General features: G+C 56.6%; 2 protein-coding genes across 3 annotated transcripts; one reads left to right on the top strand and one right to left on the bottom strand.

The window, feature by feature from the left end:
* Window positions 1–1,600: 1,600 nt before the first annotated feature.
* Window positions 1,601–9,246, top strand: PDE6G (phosphodiesterase 6G). Its single transcript, XM_009252146.4, has 4 exons — window positions 1,601–2,250; window positions 5,731–5,935; window positions 7,433–7,473; window positions 7,967–9,246. Exons 1-4 carry the CDS (start codon window positions 2,145–2,147, stop codon window positions 8,041–8,043), a joined length of 429 nt encoding a protein of 142 aa, XP_009250421.1. The 5' UTR covers window positions 1,601–2,144; the 3' UTR covers window positions 8,044–9,246.
* Window positions 9,247–10,226: 980 nt separating this feature from the next.
* Window positions 10,227–21,332, bottom strand: TSPAN10 (tetraspanin 10). 2 transcript variants are annotated; one of them, XM_054537401.2, is made up of 4 exons: window positions 21,097–21,332; window positions 16,126–16,305; window positions 13,289–13,926; window positions 10,227–11,072 (listed from the first exon to the last, which is right to left on the bottom strand). In XM_054537401.2, the coding sequence occupies exons 2-4, from the start codon at window positions 16,159–16,161 to the stop codon at window positions 10,679–10,681; spliced, it is 1,068 nt and encodes a 355-aa protein (XP_054393376.1). In that variant the 5' UTR covers window positions 16,162–16,305; window positions 21,097–21,332; the 3' UTR covers window positions 10,227–10,678. The 2 variants fall into 2 exon arrangements, with proteins under 2 accessions (XP_054393376.1, XP_009250414.3); XM_009252139.4 differs by having other exon boundaries at window positions 16,126–16,267.
* Between the last annotated feature and the right edge of the window lie 56 nt (window positions 21,333–21,388).

The following is a 21,388-nucleotide window of genomic DNA, read 5'->3' as shown; positions in this document are numbered from 1 at the left end:
CTGGGTTCAAGCGATTCTCCTGCCTCAGCCTCCTGAGTAGCTGGGGCTACAGGTGCCTGCCACCACGCCCAGCTAATTTTTGTATTTTTAGTAGAGACGGTTTCACCATGTTGGCCAGGCTGGTCCCGAACTCCTGATCTCCAGTAATCCACTTGCCTCGGCCTCCCAAAGTGCTGGGATTACAGGTATGAGCCACTACGCCCGTCTAGGTTTTGTTTTTAATTTTTCAAAATTTTCATATTTCTTCAGAGATAGGGTCTAACTCTGTCCCCCAGGCTGGAGTGGTTTGACTATGGCTCACTGCAGCCTCCAGCTCCTAGGCTCAAGGAATCCTCCTGCCTCAGCCTCCCAAGTAGCTGGGTCTATAGAAGTGAGCCACTGTGGCCAGGCACAGTGGTTCACACCTATAATCCCAGCACTTCGGGAGGTCGAAGCGGGCAGATCATGAGGTCAGGAGATTGAGACCATCCTGGCTAACATGGTAAAACCCCGTCTCTACTAAAAATGTTAAAAATTAGCTGGGCGTGGTGGCACGCACCTGTAATCCCAGCTACTCAGGAGGCTGAGGCAGGAGAATCACTTGAACTCAGGAGGCAGAGGTTGTAGTGAGCCGAGATCACGAGATCACGCCACTGCACTCCAGCCAGCCTGGGCAACAGAATGAGACTCTGTCCCAAAAATAAAATAATAAAATAAGAAGTGAGCCACTGCATCTAGCTAATTTTTTCTATTTTTTGTAGAGATGGGGGTCTCACTATGTTGTCCAGGCTGGTCTTGAATTCCTGGCCTCAAGTGATCCTCCTGCCTCAGCCTCCCAAAGCGCCGTTTGAGAGCCACTGCTCCCGGCTGACTTACGGGTTTTTATTTATTTATTTATCTATTTATTTTTTGGAAACGGAATCTCACTCTAGAGCCTGTCGCCCAGGCTCTAGTGCGGTGGCATGATCTCGGCTCACTGCAAGCTCCGCCTCCCGGGTTCACGCCATTTTCCTGCCTCAGCCTCCAAAGTAGCTGGGATTACAGGTGCACGCCACCATGCCCGGCTAATATTTTTGTATTTTTAGTAGAGTCGGGGTTTCACCATGTCAGCCAGGATGGTCTCAATCTCCTGACCTTGTGATCCACCCACCTCAGCCTCCCAAAGTGCTGGGATGACAGGCGTGAGCCACCGCACCCGGCCTGAGTTATGGGTTTTTAAAGGTGCAGAGGCAGAGATCACAGGCAAAGTCATGAATCAGTACATGGAGGTTGTACACTGGTTTTGGCATAAATAGCAAGGAGATCTTGAAGCCGGGGACCATGGGTCATAGGTGGATTCAAAGGTTTTCTGATTTGGTGCCGAAGTGAATCTTTGTCTAAAACTTTGGGATCCGCAGGAAAGAATGTTAGCCCTGGGTTGTGGGCATGGCCTCCACCAGACCCCTCAGGAAGAAATTTAGGTAAGAGAAGGGTGGTCAGAGGCCAGTCCTCAGCTCCCGCTCATCTGAGGTCTGTGTGCCAGCACGCCCATTTGGTGGGAGTCCCTGTTTCTGGAAAACAACTGAGGGGCACCTGCTAAGATAGCATGGTTTGCTTCTATGGAGACTCTTGGGACTCTGGCCTCTGGCTTCCATCTGTTGTTCTAAGCTCCTGTGACCTTCCTGTGGATCGGCTGCTCATTTACTTCTCGGGGCTGGCTGGGGGCCTGGCTTGCCCTTGAAGGAACTCAACATTGTCCTTGCTTCTGTGCTTGGGAAGACCCACAGGCCCCTAAGGGGGGCGGTCCTTATTTGGTTTCAGTAGCAGCAGGTGCAAAGGCCCTGGGCTGGGAGGGGCGAGATGTGAGGCCACAGCAGCGGGTGAGGGCCAGGCTGCAGAGGGCTTTGGGGACCATGAAGGTGGGCCCTTCAGAGATGAGGCGGGGTCAGGAAAGGCAGTGGGGAGGCCCAAGACAGCAGCCACTGTGGTTGCTTCCATCTGGAAGATAGGCAGCTGCAGGAGCCTGGCTGTTCAAGGTCACACTTCTTTCCCTGTCCCGGCCCCATCTGCCAGGTGTCCTTCCTTGGAGCCCTTGACGGCACCTGAGCCCCTCCTCCCCATCCCCTGAACCTTTGGTGGTTGTGCCCCCCCTCGGGGCCCAACAATCTCATTAGCATGACACTGAGATGCCTAATCAGCTCACGAAGCAGCAAGATAAATGCCCAGGCTGGCACCCTGCGGAGGAAGGCCCAGCACTCATAGCACAGCCCCCTGAGACCTGCCCTGCACTTGGTGAGTAGTGGCCAATCCCGCTGTCTTTCCTGGCAGCCACTTCCCCCAGTGAGTTAGTGGGGGTCTGCCCATCACCCAGGGGGCAGGGAGCTGACAGGCTTTTACCACCGTGGCTGAGGTCCGGGTCTGCAGAAGCCTACCCACCACCCTGTTATTCAGAGAGGACTCCCAGCCAACCACCTCCTCTGCTCCCCCACAGTAACCAGTGCTTCCACCATCCCCAGGCCAGTGATGGTCTGGGAACCTCAGGCCACGTGGGCTCAGCTGACCTGAGTGGATGCCAGTCACAGGCTGGGTCGGGCCAGGGCAGCGCAGGCAGCAGTTTCCACGTGGATGGCATCTGATGGTTGGAGCTCCATCAGGGCCCAGAGCTGCCCAGGACAGCCCATGTCCCGGGGCTGGGGAAGCAGCTGGACGGGGCCTGTGCTGTCTAGGATATGAGGATTGGGTGCCATGGGATCTGAGCAGCTGGGACCACCGGGCTCCTGAGTCCTGGTTTTGCGCAGGCTGGTGCTGGTGCTGGTCCCGGTCCCGGGGACAGAGGCTGAACCTTAGTGAGGGAAGGTGCCATGGCAGGGTTCACCCCAATCCTAGGTGCCCAGCACCCCTTGCAGAGCCTGCCTCCCCGGAATGGGCCACCTGCCCTTGCTTTCTGATCACTCTCACACCTGAAGCTTGGCAAACAGCTGGTGGTAGCCCAGGGCTGAAGTCAGGAATCCCAGCCAAAAAGACCAGGGGCAGGAAAGGGGACCCCAAGAGGTGGTCCCTGGGGCATCCAGGGCGGGCAAGCAGCCCCTCCTGTCTGTGTCATGTGCCTCCTTCCAGAACCTTCCGGCAGCATGTGCAGCTGACAGCAGCTCGCTGGGAGATTAGGAATCCCCCTCTGCTGTTAATAGGCTTAGGGGAAGCTGAACTGCCCTTGGCCCAGGTCACTGGGGCTTAGGGCATCTGGGGAGAGGCTGCAGGGAGAGGAGGAGGAGAGGCCACCCTGTGCAGCGGTGCAGGGACACTGATCTCGTCCAGAGCAGCCGAGGCCACTCAGTCATGCCACGCCAGACGGGTGACCCTGCTCCCCGAGCTGGCTGCAGACACAGAGAGGGCCTGGTGATTCCCCCAGCAGGGGGGACACATGCCCAGCACCCTCCGTCCCCAAGCCCCAGCTTGTCCCTCTATGAAGTGGGGTTGGGGGACGCAGGGCTTCACAGCTCAGCACCGCATCTCTGAGACAGGCCCCTTTCCCAGGGGCGCCGTGCCTGGGAACCCTGCCCCCCATTTTGTGGGTCATTCTCCATCAGCACTGCGGGGTGCCCATCATGGTGCCGAGGGGCTCAGGGATGCCTCCATGAGTGGGTGAGGGGAACTGACAGCACCCCAACCACAAAGCACAGACAAGAGGCAGAAAGCAATAATAAACCCATCAATGAGAATCAGAGGCGTTGGCCGGGCGCAGTGGCTCACGCCTGTAATCCCAGCACTTTGGGAGGCCAAGGTGGGCAGAACACGAGGTCAGGAGATCGAGACCATCCTGGCTAACTCAGTGAAACCCCATCTCTACTAAAAAATACAAAAAAAAAAAAAAAAATTAGCCGGGTGTGGTGTCGGGCGCCTGTAGTCCCAGCTACTCGGGAGGCTGAGGCAGGAGAATGGCGTGAACCCAGGAGGTGGAGCTTGCAGTGAGCTGAGATCGTGCCACTACACTCCAGACTGGGCGACAAAGCGAGACTCCGTCTCAAAAAAAAAAAAAAAAGAGGGTGAGATTCCAGCCACAGCTCTGGAATAGGATCCTAGGGGGCTACTTTGGCAGGTATTAAAACTTTTTTAGGCCGGGTGCGGTGGCTCACGCCTGTAATCCCTGCACTTTGGGAGGCCGAGGTGGGCAGATCACAAGGTCAGGAGTTCAAGACCAGCCTGACCAACATGGTGAAACCCCGTCTCTACTAAAAACACAAAGAAAAATTAAGGCCGGGTGCGGTGGCTCACGCCTGTAATCCCAGCACTTTGGGAGGCCGAGGCAGGCGGATCACGAGGTCAGGAGATCGAGACCATCCTGGCTAACACGGTGAAACCCCGTCTCTACTAAAAAATACAAAAAAAATAGCCGGGCGTGGTGGCAGGGGCCTGTAGTCCCAGCTACTCGGGAGGCTGAGGCAGGAGAATGGCATGAACCCAAGAGGCGGAGCTTGCAGTGAGCCGAGATCGCGCCACTGCACTCCAGCCTGGGCAACAGAGCGAGACTCTGTCTCAAAAAAAAAAAAAAAAGAAAGAAGAAAAATTAGCCAGGTGTGGTGGTGCATGCCTGTAATCTGAGCTACTCCAGAGGCTGAGGCAGGAGAATTACTTGAACCCGGGAGGCGGAGGTTGCAGTGAGCCAAGATCTCGCCACTGCACTCCAACCTGGGTGACAGAGCAAGACTCCGTCTCAAAAAAAAAAAAAAAAAAGAATCAGAGGGCAATAGCCTGGGAGATGCCCACCAGCCTGGAATCAGGGCTAACTCAACGCGTGATGAGAAGCGGCAAATCAGAACCTGAGGACACAGTGGCTGCAGGGCGGGGGTTCAGGGGAGGCCTCCCTGAGCGGGGACCTGAGATGGAAGCAGCTCACTAACCATCAGGAAGGGCAGCTCAGAGGCAGGCTCCTCTGCTGGGCCTGGCAGGCTGGGGAGGGGCCACTTGGGTCTCATCCCATTCCCAGCAGGAGCCCCAGAGGACTTTCAACAGAGTAGCAGCTGGGCTGGGTGCGGTGGCTCACGCCTGTAATACCAGCACTTTGGGAGGCTGAGGCGGGTGGATCATGAGGTCAGGAGTTCGAGACAACCTCGTCAACATGGTGAAACCCCGTCTCTACTAAAAATGCAAAAATGCAAAAATTAGCTGGGCATGGTGGCAGGCGCCGGTAATCCCAGCTGCTCGGGAGGCTGAGGCAGGAGAATCACTTGAACCCGGGAGGCGGAGGTTGCAGTGAGCCGAGATAGTGCCACTGCAGTCCAGCCCAGGCAACAAGAGCAAAACTGTCTCAAAAAAAAAAAAAAAAAAAAACCCAACCCAGAGTAGCAGTTAAATGCCAACTTGAGTCACGCTCCCCTGGGGTGGGGAACGCAGGGGAAGGGGCAGGAGGTTGTCAGTGGTCACCCACGGGGAGGTGGTGAGGACTCCAGGCTCAGGACCTGCCACAGGTTGGAAGGCTTGGTTTGCTGTGGATTGTGGGCCGGAGTGAGGGAGGCCAGGACAGGGGAGAGCCGGGAGCTGTGTGTGGCCAGCGTTGCAGGGGGGCATCCACTAGGCGAGGGGAATGGGAGTGTGCGGATGGGCCCGAGCAGAGCTGGCAGGCTGGCTACCCCAGGGCAGATTGCAGGGGCTGCTCTCTGGATGACGCTGGGGCTGGCAGGGCTGGGTCTCAGCCCCTCCACCGGTGAGTTGAGACCCCCAACAAGGGTTGGAAGCAGGAGGGCTGACTGGGACCCGGGCCTGGTCTGCCCCCAGACTGCAGCAGGAGGGAGTCCAGGAGCCAAGGTTGCCGCAGTGTCTCCGTCAGCCTCGCCATGAACCTGGAACCGCCCAAGGCTGAGTTCCGGTCAGCCACCAGGGTGGCCGGGGGACCTGTCACCCCCAGGAAAGGGCCCCCTAAATTTAAGCAGCGACAGACCAGGCAGTTCAAGAGCAAGCCCCCAAAGAAAGGCGTCCAAGGGTAAGCAGAGCTGGGGGATGGGGCCTCTGAAAGGGATGAGGCGGCCCGAGGCTGCACAGGAAGGGGAGGGCGGGGCAGGGCCTGGGGCCACTTCACTGGGTGAGTGGTCCCAGCCTCGCAGCTGGGGTAGGTAGGGCGGTGCCTGAGGGCCTCAGCAGGGATGGAGGAGGGGGAAGGGGAATTGGGGGCTCCTGTCACCCGCTCCAGTTGCTACTGCCAACCATGCTTGAAAATACAGCCACAGCTGGCCAGGCGTGGTGGCTCATGTCTGCAATCCCAGCGCTTTGGGAGGCTAAGGTGGGCAGATCACCTGAGGTCGCGAGTTTGAGACCAGCCTAACAAACATGGAAAAACCCGTCTCTACTAAAAATACAAATTTAGCCAGGGGTGGTGGTGCACGCCTGTAATCCCAGCTACTCAGGAGGCTGAGGCAGGAGAATCGCTTGAATCCGGGAGGCAGAGGTTGTGGTGAGCTGAGATCCTGCCATTGCACTCCAGCCTGGGCAACAAGAAGAACAAAACTCCATCTCAAAAAAACAAAACGGCTAGGTGTGGTGGCTCACGCCTGTAATCCCAGCACTTTGGGAGGCCGAGGCGGGTGGATCACAAGGTCAGGAGATCGAGACCATTCTGGCTAACAAGGTGAAACCCTATCTCTACTAAAAAATACAAAAAATTATCCGGGCGTGGTGGTGGGCGCCTGTAGTCCCAGCTACTCGGGAGGCTGAGGCAGGAGAATGGCGTGAACCCGGGAGGCAGAGCTTGCGGTGAGCCGAGATCACGACACTGCACTCCAGCCTGGGCGACAGAGCGAGACTCCGTCTCAAAAATAAAAAAATACAACCACTGCCACCCAGGGACAGCCATGGCACAATGCACCGAGGAGTGTCCACTCACACATGTGCACACACGGGCACCTCACTCCCATCAGCACACCAAGGAGTGTCCACTCACACATGGGCACACAAGGGCACTGCGCTCTCATCAGCGCACCAAGGAGTGTCCACTCACTCGTGTGCGCACACAGGCACTGTGCTCCCATCAACGCACCGAGGAGTGTCTACTCACACGTGTGCGCACACACGGGCATGACACTCTCATGTGCGTGCACAAACACGCTCACACCTCCACATATGCACACGTAAGGCACACTCACAGACAAGCCATCCTCACGAATCTACACTCAGACCCTGCACCAACCACACATCCCCTCTGTGCTCCCCCAGGGCACGCACCTGCCCAGCATCCTGGGACTTGCACCTCCTTTTCTAGGCCTCAGCCCCATGATGCTCTGGGTAGCAGACTCACCCTGGGTCTGTGAAGGAAGCCTTCTCAGGCCCACCAAGCCCTAGGAGGTTGGGGAGGAGGCGCATCTCTGCCCACTGGGCTCCCAGCCAAATGCCTCATCTCCTAGGAAGGCTAGAGATGACCTCGGGCCTCAGGCTGACTGAGCCAGGGCTGGGCCCGGTCATGTCCCTGACTGCTCTGTCCTTGCAGGTTTGGGGACGACATCCCTGGAATGGAAGGCCTGGGAACAGGTACGATGGCTGCCAGTACCAACCCGAGGTCTGCCCAGGTTCCCCCAGGCACACCCAGCACGCCCAGGGCCCATTGCAGCACACCTCGGCCCCCACTTCCCCTGCTTTTCACTTAGGGACCCCCAGCCTGTCCATCACTTCTTCCCCCAACACTGAGCTCCAGATCCACTGGATATGGAGGGTGGGGCTGCTTCCATTTGGGACACTTGCACCAGGTAAGGGGAGGAGTTTGGGAAAGAACAGAACCCCTCGCTGCTTCCTCCCCCTTCAGCAAGCCCCACCCTCCTCTGGTTCCCTCCCCTGGACCTGCTGCACCCTCCCTCCTTCCCCCACAGCCAGTGTGTCCCCAGAGGAGGGCCCCACGCCAGCGTCCGCACGCCCCTGCTCAGCACACTGTAGGGCTACACCTGGGCTGTGGGAAACAAGGCCACAGGGGATGGGGGGTCCCTAGGCCCTGGGATCCTCTCTAATCTGGGGCCCATTTCTCCCACAGACATCACGGTCATCTGCCCTTGGGAGGCCTTCAACCACCTGGAGCTGCACGAGCTGGCCCAATATGGCATCATCTAGCACCAGGCCCTGCTGAGGTCCAGACCCTCCCCCTCCTGCCCGCTGTGCTCTAAACCCTGCTCAGGATTCCTGTTGAGGAGACGCCTCCCTAGCCCAGATGGCACCTGGACACCAGGGTGGGACTGCAACCTCAGGTGTCCCCCTACATATTAATACCAGTCACCAGGAGCCCACCACCTCCCTCTAGGATGCCCCCTCAGGGGCTGGCCAGGCCCTGCTCAACATCTGGAGACACAGGCCCACCCCTCAGTCTTGCCCACAGAGAGGCTTGGCCAGTCTCCACTCCCTGGGAGAACGGGAAGTGAACCCCAGCCCGGGAGCCTGCTGGACCCCGGATCGTCCCCTCCTCCCAGCTGGAAAGCTAGGGCAGGTCTCCCCAGAGTGCTTCTGCACCCCAGCCCCCTGTCCTGCCTGTAAGGGGATGCAGAGAAGCTTCCCGTCTCTGCATCCCTTCCCAGGGGGGTGCCCTTGGTTGGGACATGCTGGGTAGCAGGACTCCAGGGCATGTACGGTGAGCAGATGAGGCCCCACGCTCATCGCACCAGGGGGCCATCCTTCTCAATACGGCCCGCCCTTGCAGTCCCTATTTCAAAATAAAATTAGTGTGCCCTCGCCTGTCCGTGGCGTATTTGTGCACGGGACAGGGCCTGTGGTGGGGTCATTTGAGCAGGAGCACATGGGTGAACAGTGGGCAGTGGGGCAGGAGGGGCTGGCCTGACTGAGCGGGAAGACAGCCCTTGGGCTCACACCCTCACTGAGCCTTGCTGGTGGCCCCAAGACACGCAATGTCAGGCCATGGCTGGGTCAAGGCAGAAGGCCTTGGTGCACACCCAGGGGCCACAGTCAATGAAGTGTGCAGGTGGCTGGAGCAGGCCTCACAGAGAAGGTGAGACTGGACATGGCTCACACCACACGCCGCGAGGCCAGAGCTCCTACTCCCACCTCACAAGAGAGAAACTGAGGCACAGTGACACTAGCAACTCCCCCAGAGCACCCAGCCAGCTCGTCCTTAGACAGTGCCCATTAAAACTGGCTGTATCTGGGCACAGTGGCTCATGCCTATAAGCTCAGCACTTTGGGAGGCCGAGGCAGGCAGATCAAGAGGTCGGGAGATCGAGACCATCCTGGAAAACGCGGTGAAACCCCGTCTTTACTAAAAATACAAAAAAAAAAAATAGCCCGGCGTGGCGGCAGGCACCTGTAGTCCCAGCTACTTGGGAGGCTGAGGCAGGAGAATGGCGTGAACCCAGGAGACGGAGTTTGCAGTGAGCTGAGATCGTGCCACTGCACTCCAGCCTGGGTGACAGTGCGAGACTCCGTCTCAAAAAATAAAACAAACAAACAAACAAAAAAGAAAATAACAACAATGAGGCTGGGCACCGTGGCTCACACCTGTAATCCCAGCACTTTGGGAGGCCAAAGTGGACAGATCATTTGAGCTCAGGGGTTCGAGACCAGCCTGACCAACATGGAGAAACCCTGTCTCTACTAAAAATACAAATTCGCCGCGCATGGTTGCGCATGCCTGTAATCCCAGCTACTTGGGATGCTAAGGCAGGAGAATCACTTGAACCCGGAGGCAGAGGTTGTGCTGAGCCAAGATCGTGCCATTGCACTCCAGCCTGGGCAACAAGAGCGAAACTCCATCTCAAAAAAATAAAAATAAAAAAACCACAAAAAATTTTCTGGGCGTGGTGGCGGGCAACTGTAGTTGTAGCTACTCAGGAGGCTAAGGTGGGAGGATTGCTTGAGCTAGGGAGGCGGAGGCTGCAGTGAGCTGAGACCCTGCCACTGCACTTCAGCCTAGGTGACAGAGCGAGACCCTGTCTCAAAACAAAACAACAAAAACAAAACATGCCCATTTGTAACCAAGATCCCACTCCTGACACCACATCCAGGGGGAAGCAAGAGCTCTGCAAGCTGGCCCAGCAGCAGGGGCCCTCACAGTAGCTAGCCCCTGTTCACATGGACCAGTCCACTCACAGAAAGGGCCAGATCTGCCTCTGCACAGACCCTCTGGGATTCCACTTATGTGAAAGCCCAAAACAGGCCCCGCTGGCCCTGGCAATGTAGTCAGAGCAGGGCTGACTTGGGGTTGAACGCGCCGTCAGGGGCTGGAACTCCCCGCTCGGACCTGTGGTGGTTCACGGGCTTAGATGGGTAAGAATTCCCCACGCTGCCTCTGAAGATTGGTGTCTTTACTGTATGAATGATACACCCGAATAAAACGTTTACTATCTCCCCAAAAATGCACTCAGGAGGGAGAGGCCTGGACCTTAGCTCCACCATCACGAGCCCAGAAGGGGTGGCGGCCCCAGGGGAGGGAGGTGCCAGGAGGTGGGAACTGTGCGGCTGGGGTGGAAGTGGGGGCTCGGAGGTGAGGGTCAGCTCCAGGATTTCCTCCGGCCCCGCGTGCTCCTCCCGCCAGTCCCGTGGCTTCGCCGGGCGCCCTCCGTTGGGGGCTGGCGTGGGGGACGCGGAGCGAGCGGCGTGAGCTAGCTGGGTAGGTCCGGCGGCGAAGTCTCCCGAAGCCCGAGCGAAATCAGGCGGCGGCGGCGCAGGGAGCGCATTTTACTCGGGCGGAGGCGCCCCCTGTATCTCTCTGCGTGGCAGCCTCGGACCCCGGGGCGTGCGCTCAGCCCCGGGCGGGTTTGGCAGCGGGCGGGGCGCCGGGGCTGGGGCTCTGGGGGACAGCGCGGTCCTCCCCGCGCGCTCCGAGGCCGTACGCCGCTCCCCTGCGGGCAGCGAGGGCCCCGAGTAGCCGGGCGGCCAGCAGGAGCTCCGCGCCCTGCAGCAGCACCACCGCGATTGCGTAGCCGCCCGACGCCGCCAGGTTCGCGCGCAGCCACCGCCGGAGCGGCGGGCCGCAGCCCTCCAGGTGCACCACTCTCTGAGCTGCGTCCGCATCCAGGCGCAGGACCCCGAAGCCGCACTGGTTGTTGACAGAGGCTCCATCTTCGCGGGGGTCGATGCAGCAGGAGGCGGGAAGGCTGCAGGCCTGCACCCCGGGGGAGCTGCAGTTAAAGTACCTGCAAGGTGTATGGAGTCGTCAGTTCCGGCGGGGAGGGCCCGCTCTTCTGGGACCAGGCACAGAGGCGAATGTCGCCTACCCACCTTCACCCTTCCGTGGCCACACAGGCACGGGCACACACGTGCATACGTCCTCATATTCGCACACACCTGCACACACGGACATACACAGCACCTGGCTCTCTATAACGTATCCCTGTGCATGGCAGTCCTTGCGCTTGCAGGTAGGGGTGGTGGCTGTGTTGACTAGCAGGAGGATACTTAGTGAGACGGTTGAAGGGGGAACAGACAAGCATTGATAAGAGGACCTCCCTCCGCAGAGGCTGCTGAGCTCATTGAGAAGGTAGAGTTGGAGCAGGGGAGGGTGGATGGAACTCTGGCAGAGGCTTCTGGAATGGTCCACAGGTCTTGCTGGGAAGAACAAGGGCTTGAGAGGCAGTACCCAGCAGTGACAGAAAGCAGGGGCGGGGGAGGAGCTCCCAGGGTGGCTAGGGCGTGTTGATCTCATCACAGCCCAGGTCAGGGAGTCCCCAGGTGCCCTAGGCATCCACTGGTGTCCGGGGCTCTGCACACGGGCCCAGCAGACCTGCAGGCTCATCCCCATGCCCTCTCCACTCTAGAAGAGTATGCCCCACTTAGGCAGGGGATGGGGTCGAGGCCAGCAGCGGACGTGGCATCACAACACTCTAGGAGGGCTGCCACCAACCCAGTCACACGTGGCCAAAAACCAACCTATGTGGTGCTTTGCAGAGTCTGGAAGGACCTGCCTGTTAGCCACTGCTGGGTCCCGATGGCCAGTTTTCAGGGTCGCCTATGACTTCATCTCTTGTGTTCAGCTGCCCCTGGATACATGCACCAAGAAGGCTTGGGAGACAGAGTGCATATCCTCTGTCCTGGGTGTGGCATGGAGAGTAGGTGCTGCTCGGGGTGTGCATGCACTGGGGATAGCTGATAAAACAGACAGCTACCCTCTTTGCAGTGAGCCGAGATCGAGCCACTGCACTCCAGCCTGGGCGACAGAGGGAGACTCCGTCTCAAAAAAAAAAAAAGACAGCTACCCTTGAGCAGAATATAAGAAAATCCTGCACTGGATCCTACATGCACAGCGTTTAATGACACTCACGGTGGAGGGAAACTGTAGAGTCAGATTCCAGAATAATGTCCTGAATTCACCTAAAAGTCATTTTCTTTCTTTTTTTTTTTTTTTGAGACAGAGTCTCCCTCCGTCGCCCAGGCTGGAGTGCAGTGGGGCAATCTTGGCTCACTGCAAGCTCCGCCTCCCGGGTTCACACCATTCTCCTGCCTCAGCCTCCTGAGTAGCTGGGACTATAGGCACCTGCCACCACACCGGCTAATTTTTTCTATTTTTTAGTAGAGACGGGGTTTCATCGTGTTAGCCAGGATGGTCTTGATCTCCTGACCTCGTGATCCGCCCGCCTTGGCCCCCCAAAGTGCTGGGATTACAGGTGTGAGCCACCACGCCTGGCCTTTTTTTTTTTTTGAGATGGATTCTCGCTCTGTTGCCCATGCTGGAGTGCAGTGGTGCGGTTTTGGCTGCAACCTCCACCTCCTGGGTTCAAGTCATTCTCCTGCCTCAGCCTCCTGAGTAGCTGGGATTACAGGTGCCTGCCACCATGCCTGGCTAATTTTTGTATTTTTAGTAGAGATGGGGTTTCACCATGTTGGCCAGGCTGGTCTTGAACTCCTGACTTCAGGTGATCCGCCTACCTCAGCCTCCCAAAGTGCTGGGATTACAAGTGTGAGCCATCGTGCCCAGCAGAAAAATGACTTTCTAAGTCTGCGGGCTGAGCTTCTCCACTAAGCTCCTGGGTAGTCCTCCTGGCCCTGGCGGGGGGAACAGAGTCACACTGGAGGTTGTGGGGGCCGCAGGGCTGATTGGGGCCCTGAGCCCATGGAACAAGGAGAGGCAAGCACCCCTATACTTGTGTGCATGACACGTGTGTGTATGAACATGTTTGAGTGTGAGTGTGTGCCTGAGCATGAGGCTGTTTTGTGTGTGCACGAGAACATGTTCATGTCAGTGTAGAGGAGCGTGTAGGTGTGTGAGCATGAGATGTGCCAGTGTGGATATGCATGTACATGTGGGCATGCACGAATGAGTATTTACGTGTGAGTGACTGTGTGTACACACACAAGGGTGTGTGGCCTCTGGGACCCTGTGGTGGCCCTGTCCCTCGCCCACTCCAAGACTCACAGGTTCTGCTGCCAGTCCTGGTAGGAGGCAGCCCCGCAGCACCTCAGCCCGAGCTGGACTTGGTCGAGGAGGAAGCGCAGGTCTGGGTCGTCCTGGTAGTAGGCGATGGCCACACGCAGGGTGTGCTCCACGCTGTCTTGCAGTGGGCCCCAGAGGGCCACCACCAGGGCCCCTGCCACGGCCTCAAGCACCAGGAAGGCAAGGATGCCCCCGGAGAAGCCACGTATCAGGCAGGTGTTCTCACAGAGGGCGCCCAGGCAGCCAGCCAGGCTCACTGCGCTGACCACCAGCCCTCCCAGTGCCAGCCCCAGCATGGGGTCTGCGGGCAGGGGCCCCCCCAGATCACTTCCCAGAGACCCCTTGACGGCCAGGCCCCAGAGCCCGATGGCCAGGGCCAGCAGCCCCAGCAGGGAGAAGGGGAAGTTGGAGAGGAAGATCAGATACTTGACGCAGCTGCTCCCTGTGGAGAGTGAAGGGGCTGGTCCTTTCCCGGGGGTGCCCCTCAAGGCCTGGTGCTTGGTCTCCGGGGGATAGCAGCTGCAGCCCCAGGCGTCTGCCTGGTCCTCCCTGGGCACTGGACCTAGGCAGCCTGAGGTGGGTGGACTGTGCACAGAGAGGGGCTTCTGGCCTGCAGTTTCCTGCAGAGGGAAGAGGAACAGGGTGAGACCGCATTCATCCAGGCTCTGTGACAACTGGTGAGGGTCAGGGAAGAGCACGGTGGCAGAGCCTTCGAGGGATGGGAGGGTGCCGGATGGCGGAGGGCAGAACTGGAGCTCAGAGATGCGGATAGCCAGGGGCAGGGGGCCCTCAGGGCCGTCCCACTCGGCTGGGCAGCAGAAGGGGCAGTGAAGATCCCAGCTCTGGTGGGACCCCACCTTTAGAACAGGGTGATGAGCAGACCCTGAAAGGCTGTGGTGAAGACCAAGCAGGGCGGTGCTCAGTGAACACATCCACTCCCTCCCGGTCCTATGTGTGGATTGCTGCAGCCTCCCCAGGTCAGGGCCGCCCTGGCTTTCCCGCAGCACACAGGCGGGGCTGCTTCCCCAGAGTTTGAAACAGCGTCTGTCTGGATCAGTCCGTGTGTACCTGCAGCATGCACCTTGTGTAGAGGGGCTTCCTCACCAGCCACAGGGCTGGCCCACATGGCTGCCCTTTCCTTTCCCCTCTGAAACCAGTCCTCACATCCCAGCACCCATTCATTTGGCCCCACCAACAGCCCACACCAAGGGTGGATACGGCACTGGGCCCTGCTGCCGAGGACAGGACAGTGCCCTGCCCAGCAGACTCCCAGGACAGGGAGGAGGGTGCCCAGGAGCCCAGGGAGACCTTCTGGGGGCTGCAGGGCCTTCAGAGGGGACCCCCTGGCCCACTGGCAGGAAAGGCCTGCTGGTCTCTCTCTGTGGGGGAAGAGGCAGCCCCGCAGATGCCCAGTTCTGCCGGGAACAGAGTTTTTTTTAAAAAGGAGAATAAGAAGTCATGGCCGGGCTGGACGTTGTGGCTCAGGCCTGTAATCCCAACACTTTGGGAGGCTGAGGCGGGTGGGTCACCTGAGGTCGGGAATTCGAGACCAGCCTGACCAACATGGAGATACCTCATCTCTACTAAAAAAAAAAAAAAGAAAAAAAAAAATTAGCCAGGCGTGGTGGCACACACCTGTAATCCCAGCTACCTGGGAGGCTGAGGCAGGAGAATCGCTTGAACCCGGGAGGCGGAGGTTGCAGTGAGCAGAGATCGTGTGACTGCACTCCAGCCTGGTGACAGAGCGAGACTCTATCTCAAAAAATAAATAAATAATAAAAAGAAGCCATGGCTGTGTGCTGGGCAAGGATCCCATTCCAATCCAGTTTCACCAGGAAGAAGCTGATTGCAGCGTCAGGCTCTCGGCTCACTGCAGCCTCAAACTCCTGGGCTCAAGCCATCCTTCCTCCTCAGCCTCCTGAGTAGCTGGGACTACAGGCACTGCCACCATGTCCCGGTAATTTTTTAAAATTATTTTTTGTAGGCCGGGCACGGTGGCTCATGCCTGTAATCCCAGCACTTTGGGAGGCCGAGGCGGGTGGATCACGAGGTCAGGAGATGGAGACCATCCTGGCCAACATGGTAAAAAACTGTCTCGACTAAAAAAAATTAGCTGGATGTGGTGGCATGTGCCTGTAATCCCAGCTACTCAGGAGGCTGAGGCATGTGAATTGCTTGAACCCAGGAGGCAGAGGTTGCAGTGAGCCAAGGTTGTGCCACTGCACTCCAGCCTGGTGACAGAGTGAATCTAAATAAATATATATATATATAAAATAATTTGTAGAGACAGGGTCTCGCTACATTGCCCAGGCTGGTCTTGAACTCCTGGGCTCATGCAATCTTCCCTCCTCAGCCTCCCAAAGTGCTGGGATTACAGGAGTGAGCCACTGTGCCCAGCCCCAGAGGAGGGTTATTTATCACCCCCAAGACCTCAACAAGTCACTAGAAGCAAAAGGACAGGCTGCTAGTGCCTCGTTGGCCAGACTGGGGCCACTGGAGGCCAGAGGCCATTGGAGGCTGGCTGCAAGGGACATTTGCCTTCACCCCCTCCTGCACCCTGAGCCAAAGATTGCCCCCAAGGCCCTCAGGGAGATCCAGCAGATCCCTTGACCAGAGGCCAGCATGGGGCTGAGAGAACTGTGCAGTGGGGAAGGGGGAGGGGGCTGCCTAGAACCACCCCCTCGACCCAATCTCAGCACTGAGGTGTGGGGTGGCACCAGGGGCAGGGGTGGGTGTGAACCCAGCCCAGGGACTTCCCTTAGGACCTCAGGGCTGGGGACATCTCCAACCTCAGGGCAAGGCCACTTGGCACGGCTCACCTGGGACAGTAAGGGGCTCCTCTCCCCCTCCTCCATCCTTGACGCTGGAACAGAAAGCCCCGAGCACAGGCGCCGGGAGAGGTTCGCTGGCTCCTCTGTGGCTGGGCTGCTGGGCTGGTCCTGACCACGGCCCTGGGCTAGTCTGTGAACAGTGCAGCCCCGGGCATGGGAATGGGGGAGCTGCGAGCCCCACCCAGATGCCGGAGTCACAGTTGAGTCATGTGAAGAATCACATTTTAGAGCTTAAGGCGGCCTCTGCTTGTGGAGATACATTTCTCCCCAGCCCTGGCTCTGTGGGTCCCCTAAGCTCAGCGCAGGTGTGACTCGGGCAGGCATGTTTGGGTGCCAGCCTTGTGGCTCTCACTGCAGGCCCCCACTCGGACTTCAGCTCTGCAGGGTCAGCGGCCGCTCCATCAACTCCCAACCAGGGAATCAGACCCTGGCAAATTGGTTCACAACCCCAATCCCAAGAGACCCATGGGCAGCCCCAGCGCCAATCTATCCCCCGGCTTGTTCACTGCATGAATGAAACAGCGTCCCCCCACCAGATCACCTCCTTCCTGGTTTTTGTTTTTGTTTTTGAGACTGAATTTTGCTCTTGTTGCCCAGGCTGGAGTGCAATGGCGCAATCTTGGCTCACTGCAACCTCGCCTCCCAGGACTACAGATGTGCGCCACCTTGCCTCACTAATTTTTGAATTTTTTTGTAGAGACAGGGTCCTGCTGTGCTGCCCAGGCTGGTCTTGAACTCGTGGACTCAAGTGATCTCCTGCCTTGGCCTTCCAAAGTGCTGGGATTACAGGCTGGAGCCACTGTGCCCAGACTCAGCCACCAACACTCAGCAGTCCAAAGAGGTGGTCTGGGTGGTGCAGCACAGCAGGCACTGTACTGATGGAGCAGGCAGAGGGTTTCAGGTGCGTGTGAGATGCCTGGGTGGGAGCACACCGGGCAAGTTTTAGGAGGAAAGGTCACCTGGCTGTGTGGGGCAAGAGGAGATGGGGGTGGGAGGGAGGTCCATGAGATGACAGGGCTGGATCAGGGGAAGCTTGAAGGCCACTCTGAGTCTTCAGATCTTCCTCGGAGGAGAAGTGGGGTATGCTGCAGGTGGGAAGTCGGGGCGAGGACCAGAGCTGCAGGCTGAGCTTCTGGGCTCCAGCTTCCCTTCACCTTCCCAAAGGTGACAAACCCAACCTCATGGGCCCTGCAGCAGCTCCACAGCCAGGGTCACGGTCACGGGGACTGCCCACGGCCTCCATCTCAGTCTGTTCTAAGGATGGGTAACCTTTTTTTTTTTTTTTTGAGACAAGAGTCTCTCTCTGTTGCTGAGGCTGGAATGCAGTGGCGCAATTTTGGCTCACCGCAACCTCTGCCTCCTGGGTTCAAGCGATGCTCCTGCCTTGGCCTCCTGAGTAACTAGGATTACAGGCACCACACCTGACTGATTTTGTATTTTTAGTAGAGATGGGGTTTCACCATGTTGGCCAGTCTGGTCTCAACGTCCTGACCTCAAGTGATCTGCCCGCCTCCTCCTCCCAAAGTGCTGGGATTACAGGCGTGAGCCACCACTCCCGGCCAAAGTCTGGGTAATCTTTTAATGAAATGATTGTCATCTACCACTGTTATGGCTGAATTGTGCCCCTTACATTCTTATGATAAAGTTCCAGCCCCCTGGACCTCCAAATGGGGACTTGGAGACAGGGCCTTTAAAAGCCATTAGGGGCCGGGCGCGGTGGCTCACGCCTGCAATCCCAGCACTTAGGGAAGCCGAGGCAGGTGGATCACGAGGTCAGGAGATTGAGACCAGCCTGGCCAACATGGTGAAACCCCGTCTCTACTAAAAATACAAAAATTAGCTGGGCATCGTGGCGTATGCCTGTAATCCCAGCTACTCGGGAGGCTGAGTCAGGGGAATTGCTGGGACCCAGGAGGCAGAGGCTGCAGTGAGCCGAGATGGTGCCGCTGCACTCCAGCCTGGTGACAGAGCAAGACTCCGTCCCTAAATAAATAAATAAGTGCCAATAGTGTGGGCCCTAATCCAACATCCTTACAAGAAAAGGAAATTGGGACACATGGTGGGAAACGTGGAGAGACACGAGGGATGTGTGCACAGAAGCAAAAACATGTGAGGTCTCAGGGAGAAGGTGCCATCTTTGAGCTAAGGAGAGAGGTATAAGAATAAACCTGGCTGGGTACAGTGGCTTATGCCTGTAATCTAAGCACTTCGGGAGGCTGAGGTGGGTTGGTTGATTGAACCCAGTAGTAGTTAGAGACCAGCCTGGGCAACATAGCAAGATCCTGCCTCTACTAAAAATACAAAAAATTAGCCAGGTGTGATTGTGAGCACTTGTGGTCCCAGCTACTCAGGAGACTGAGGTGGGAGTATCACCTGAGCCTGGGAAGTCGAGGCTACAGTGAGCCACGATTGTGCCACTGCACTCCAGCCTCAGCGATGGGAGTGAGACCCCAGTCTTTTCTTTATTTTTATTTTTTTGAGATGGAGTCTTGCTCTGTCGCCCAGGCTGGAGCGCAGTGGCGCGATCTCGGTTCACTGCAAGCTCCGCCTCCCGGGTTGACGCCTGCCTCAGCCTCCCAAGTAGCTGGGACTACAGGCGCCTGCCACCACGCCCGGCTAATTTTTTTTTTTATTTTTAGTAGAGACAGGGTTTCACCGTGTTAGTCAGGACGGTCTCGACCTCCTGACTTCGTGATCCGCCCGCCTCAGCCTCTCAAAGTGCTGGGATTACAGGCGTGAGCCACCACGCCTGGCCAAGACCCCAGCCTTAAAAGAAAAAAAAAAAGAAGAAAACAAAGGAGAAATCATGTCTACTGACACCTTGATCTGGGATTCTAGCTTCCAGGACTGTTAGAAAGTAATTCCAGGCCGGGCACGGTGGCTCATGCCTATAATCCCAGCACTTTGGGAGGCCAAGGTGGGTGGATCATGAGGTCAGGAGTTTGAGACCAGCTTTACCAACATGGTGAAACCCTGTCTCTACTAAAGATACAAAAATTAGCCAGGCATGGTGGCAGGCACCTGTAATCCCAGCTACTCAGGAGGCTGAGGCAGGAGAATCGCTTGAACCCGTGAGGTGGAGGTTGCAGTGAGCCGAGATTGCGCCACTGCACTCCAGCCTGGGCGACAGAGGGAGATCCGACTCAAAAAAAAAAAAAAAGAAAAGAAAAGTAATTCCAAACCACCTCCCAGTCTGTGAGAGATTTTGTTATGTTATATTTTCTTATAACTGAGATAATTATTACAGTTAAAGAGGTCGGACTTAACTGAACCCATCTTGCTTCTAACCTCCAAGCTGTCCTTGTTCATTCCTGGGTGTAGGCTGAACTAACTTCGGGAGGCGCTTAGTTTATAGTTTAGCTTTGAAACAAAGATGATAACAGCCCTTTGCAAAACAAACTCCCTTCCTACCTGGGGACAAGACTGCCTTTTCAGGTAACAAATTAGCCATAAGATTAGAAATTATGGTTTAGGAGTCATGTAGCTGGAGGCTACAAGATTCTAAACCTCCCAAATTGCTCCTCAGGATAACATCACTATTAAAAAACAGATCAGTGCTTGAGATATTTTGCAGACTCTGCACTCCATGGATCAGCTGGCACCACCCAGATTGATAAACTGGCTCATATCTTGTGGCCCCTACCCAGGAACCGACTCAGCACAAGAGGACAGTTTTGACTCCCTATCATTTTATCTCTGACCCAACCAATCAACACTCCCTACTTTCTGACCCCATACCCACCAAATTATCCTTAAAACCCCGGATCCCCAGCCAGGCACGGTGGCTCACATCTATAGTCCCAGCACTTTGGGGAGGCCCAGGCGGGCGGATCACCTGAGGTCGGGAGTTCAAGATCAGCCTGACCAACATGGAGAAACTCCGTCTCTACGAAAAATACAAAATTAGCCAGGCATGGTGGTGTGCGCCTGTAGTCCCAGCTACCCAGGAGGCTGAGGCAGGAGAATCACTGGAACCCAGGAGGTGGAGGTTGCAGTGAGCCGAGATCGCGCCACTGCACTCCAGAGTGGGTGACAGAGTGAGATGCGGACTCAAAAAAAAAAAAAACCCAAAAAAACTCTGATCCCTGAATTCTCAAGGACACTGATTTTTTTTGAGTAGTAATAAAACCTCAGTAACCTGTACAAGCTGGCTCTGTGTGAATTAAACTCTTTATTGCAATTCCCCTGTCTTGATAAAGTCTAGGCAGTGGGCAAGGACAATCTGTTGGGCAGTTACAATGGCACCCTGAGCAAACTAATACAATTACTAACATAATTTAATCAATTAACATAATTTAACACAGTTTAAAAAACTGTCACAGTAATTGTGATGTTGTGCAATATGTACACATTTGGTCTTCCGGTTTCCTGGCATCCAACTCCAAAAATTCTTAGAATCTGTGAAGTGATGTCTTTTTTTTTTTTTTTTTTTGAGATGAAGTCTCACTCTGTCGCCCAGGCTGGAGTGCAGTGGCACCAACTCAGCTCATTCTAACCTCCGCCTCTTCGCTTCAAGAGATTCTCGGGCCTCAGACTCCCGAGTAGCTGGGACTACAGGCACGCGCCACCACGTCCGGTTAATTTTTGCGTTTTTAGTAGAGACGGGGTTTCACCACGTTGGTCAGGCTGGTCTTGAACTCCTGACCTCAGGTGATCCACCTGCCTCGGCCTCCCAAAGTGCTGGGACTACAGGCGTGAGCCACCGCGTATGGCCTAATTTTGTATTTTGAGTAGAGACGGGGTGTCACCATTTTGGCCAGGCTGGTCTCGAACTTTTGACCTCAGGTGATCCGTCCACCTTGGCTTCCCAAAATGCTGGGATTAGAGGTATGAGCCACCGCGCCCGGCCTGAAATTCAGTTTAAACTCATTTGTTTTTCTTATGTTAAATTTAAAAAATACTTTAAAAAAATAACATGAAGGTGTGATCCTGCCTTCCTGAAATTGTTTCTCTACTTACCTGTGCATGGAGAGAAGTTTGGAATGCTGTTTCCCCAATTATAATACGCTATAATACGCAGCAGTAGTTATTTTTGGGTGAGACTTCGGATGCTCGTCTTTGCCTCCTTTTTGGACTTTTCTGTACCGCTTGGGTTTCCGAGGACGAGCGTAAGTAATCTCAGACGCATCTTTCCAAAATCCCCTCCTCCAGTTGCAGCGATGGGGGGGCGGATCAGCGGCGCCGCCCTGCGCATGCGTCGAGCCGTTGGTGGGGCCGGAACCTGGTTTCCCGGCCGCACGCCCGAGGGGAG

This window comes from Pongo abelii, chromosome 19 (assembly GCF_028885655.2).
Source record: "Pongo abelii isolate AG06213 chromosome 19, NHGRI_mPonAbe1-v2.0_pri, whole genome shotgun sequence".
Classification (NCBI taxonomy): domain Eukaryota; kingdom Metazoa; phylum Chordata; class Mammalia; order Primates; family Hominidae; genus Pongo; species Pongo abelii.
Note: the sequence above shows the minus strand (reverse complement) of the source record. Positions and strands in the feature narration are given on the sequence as shown.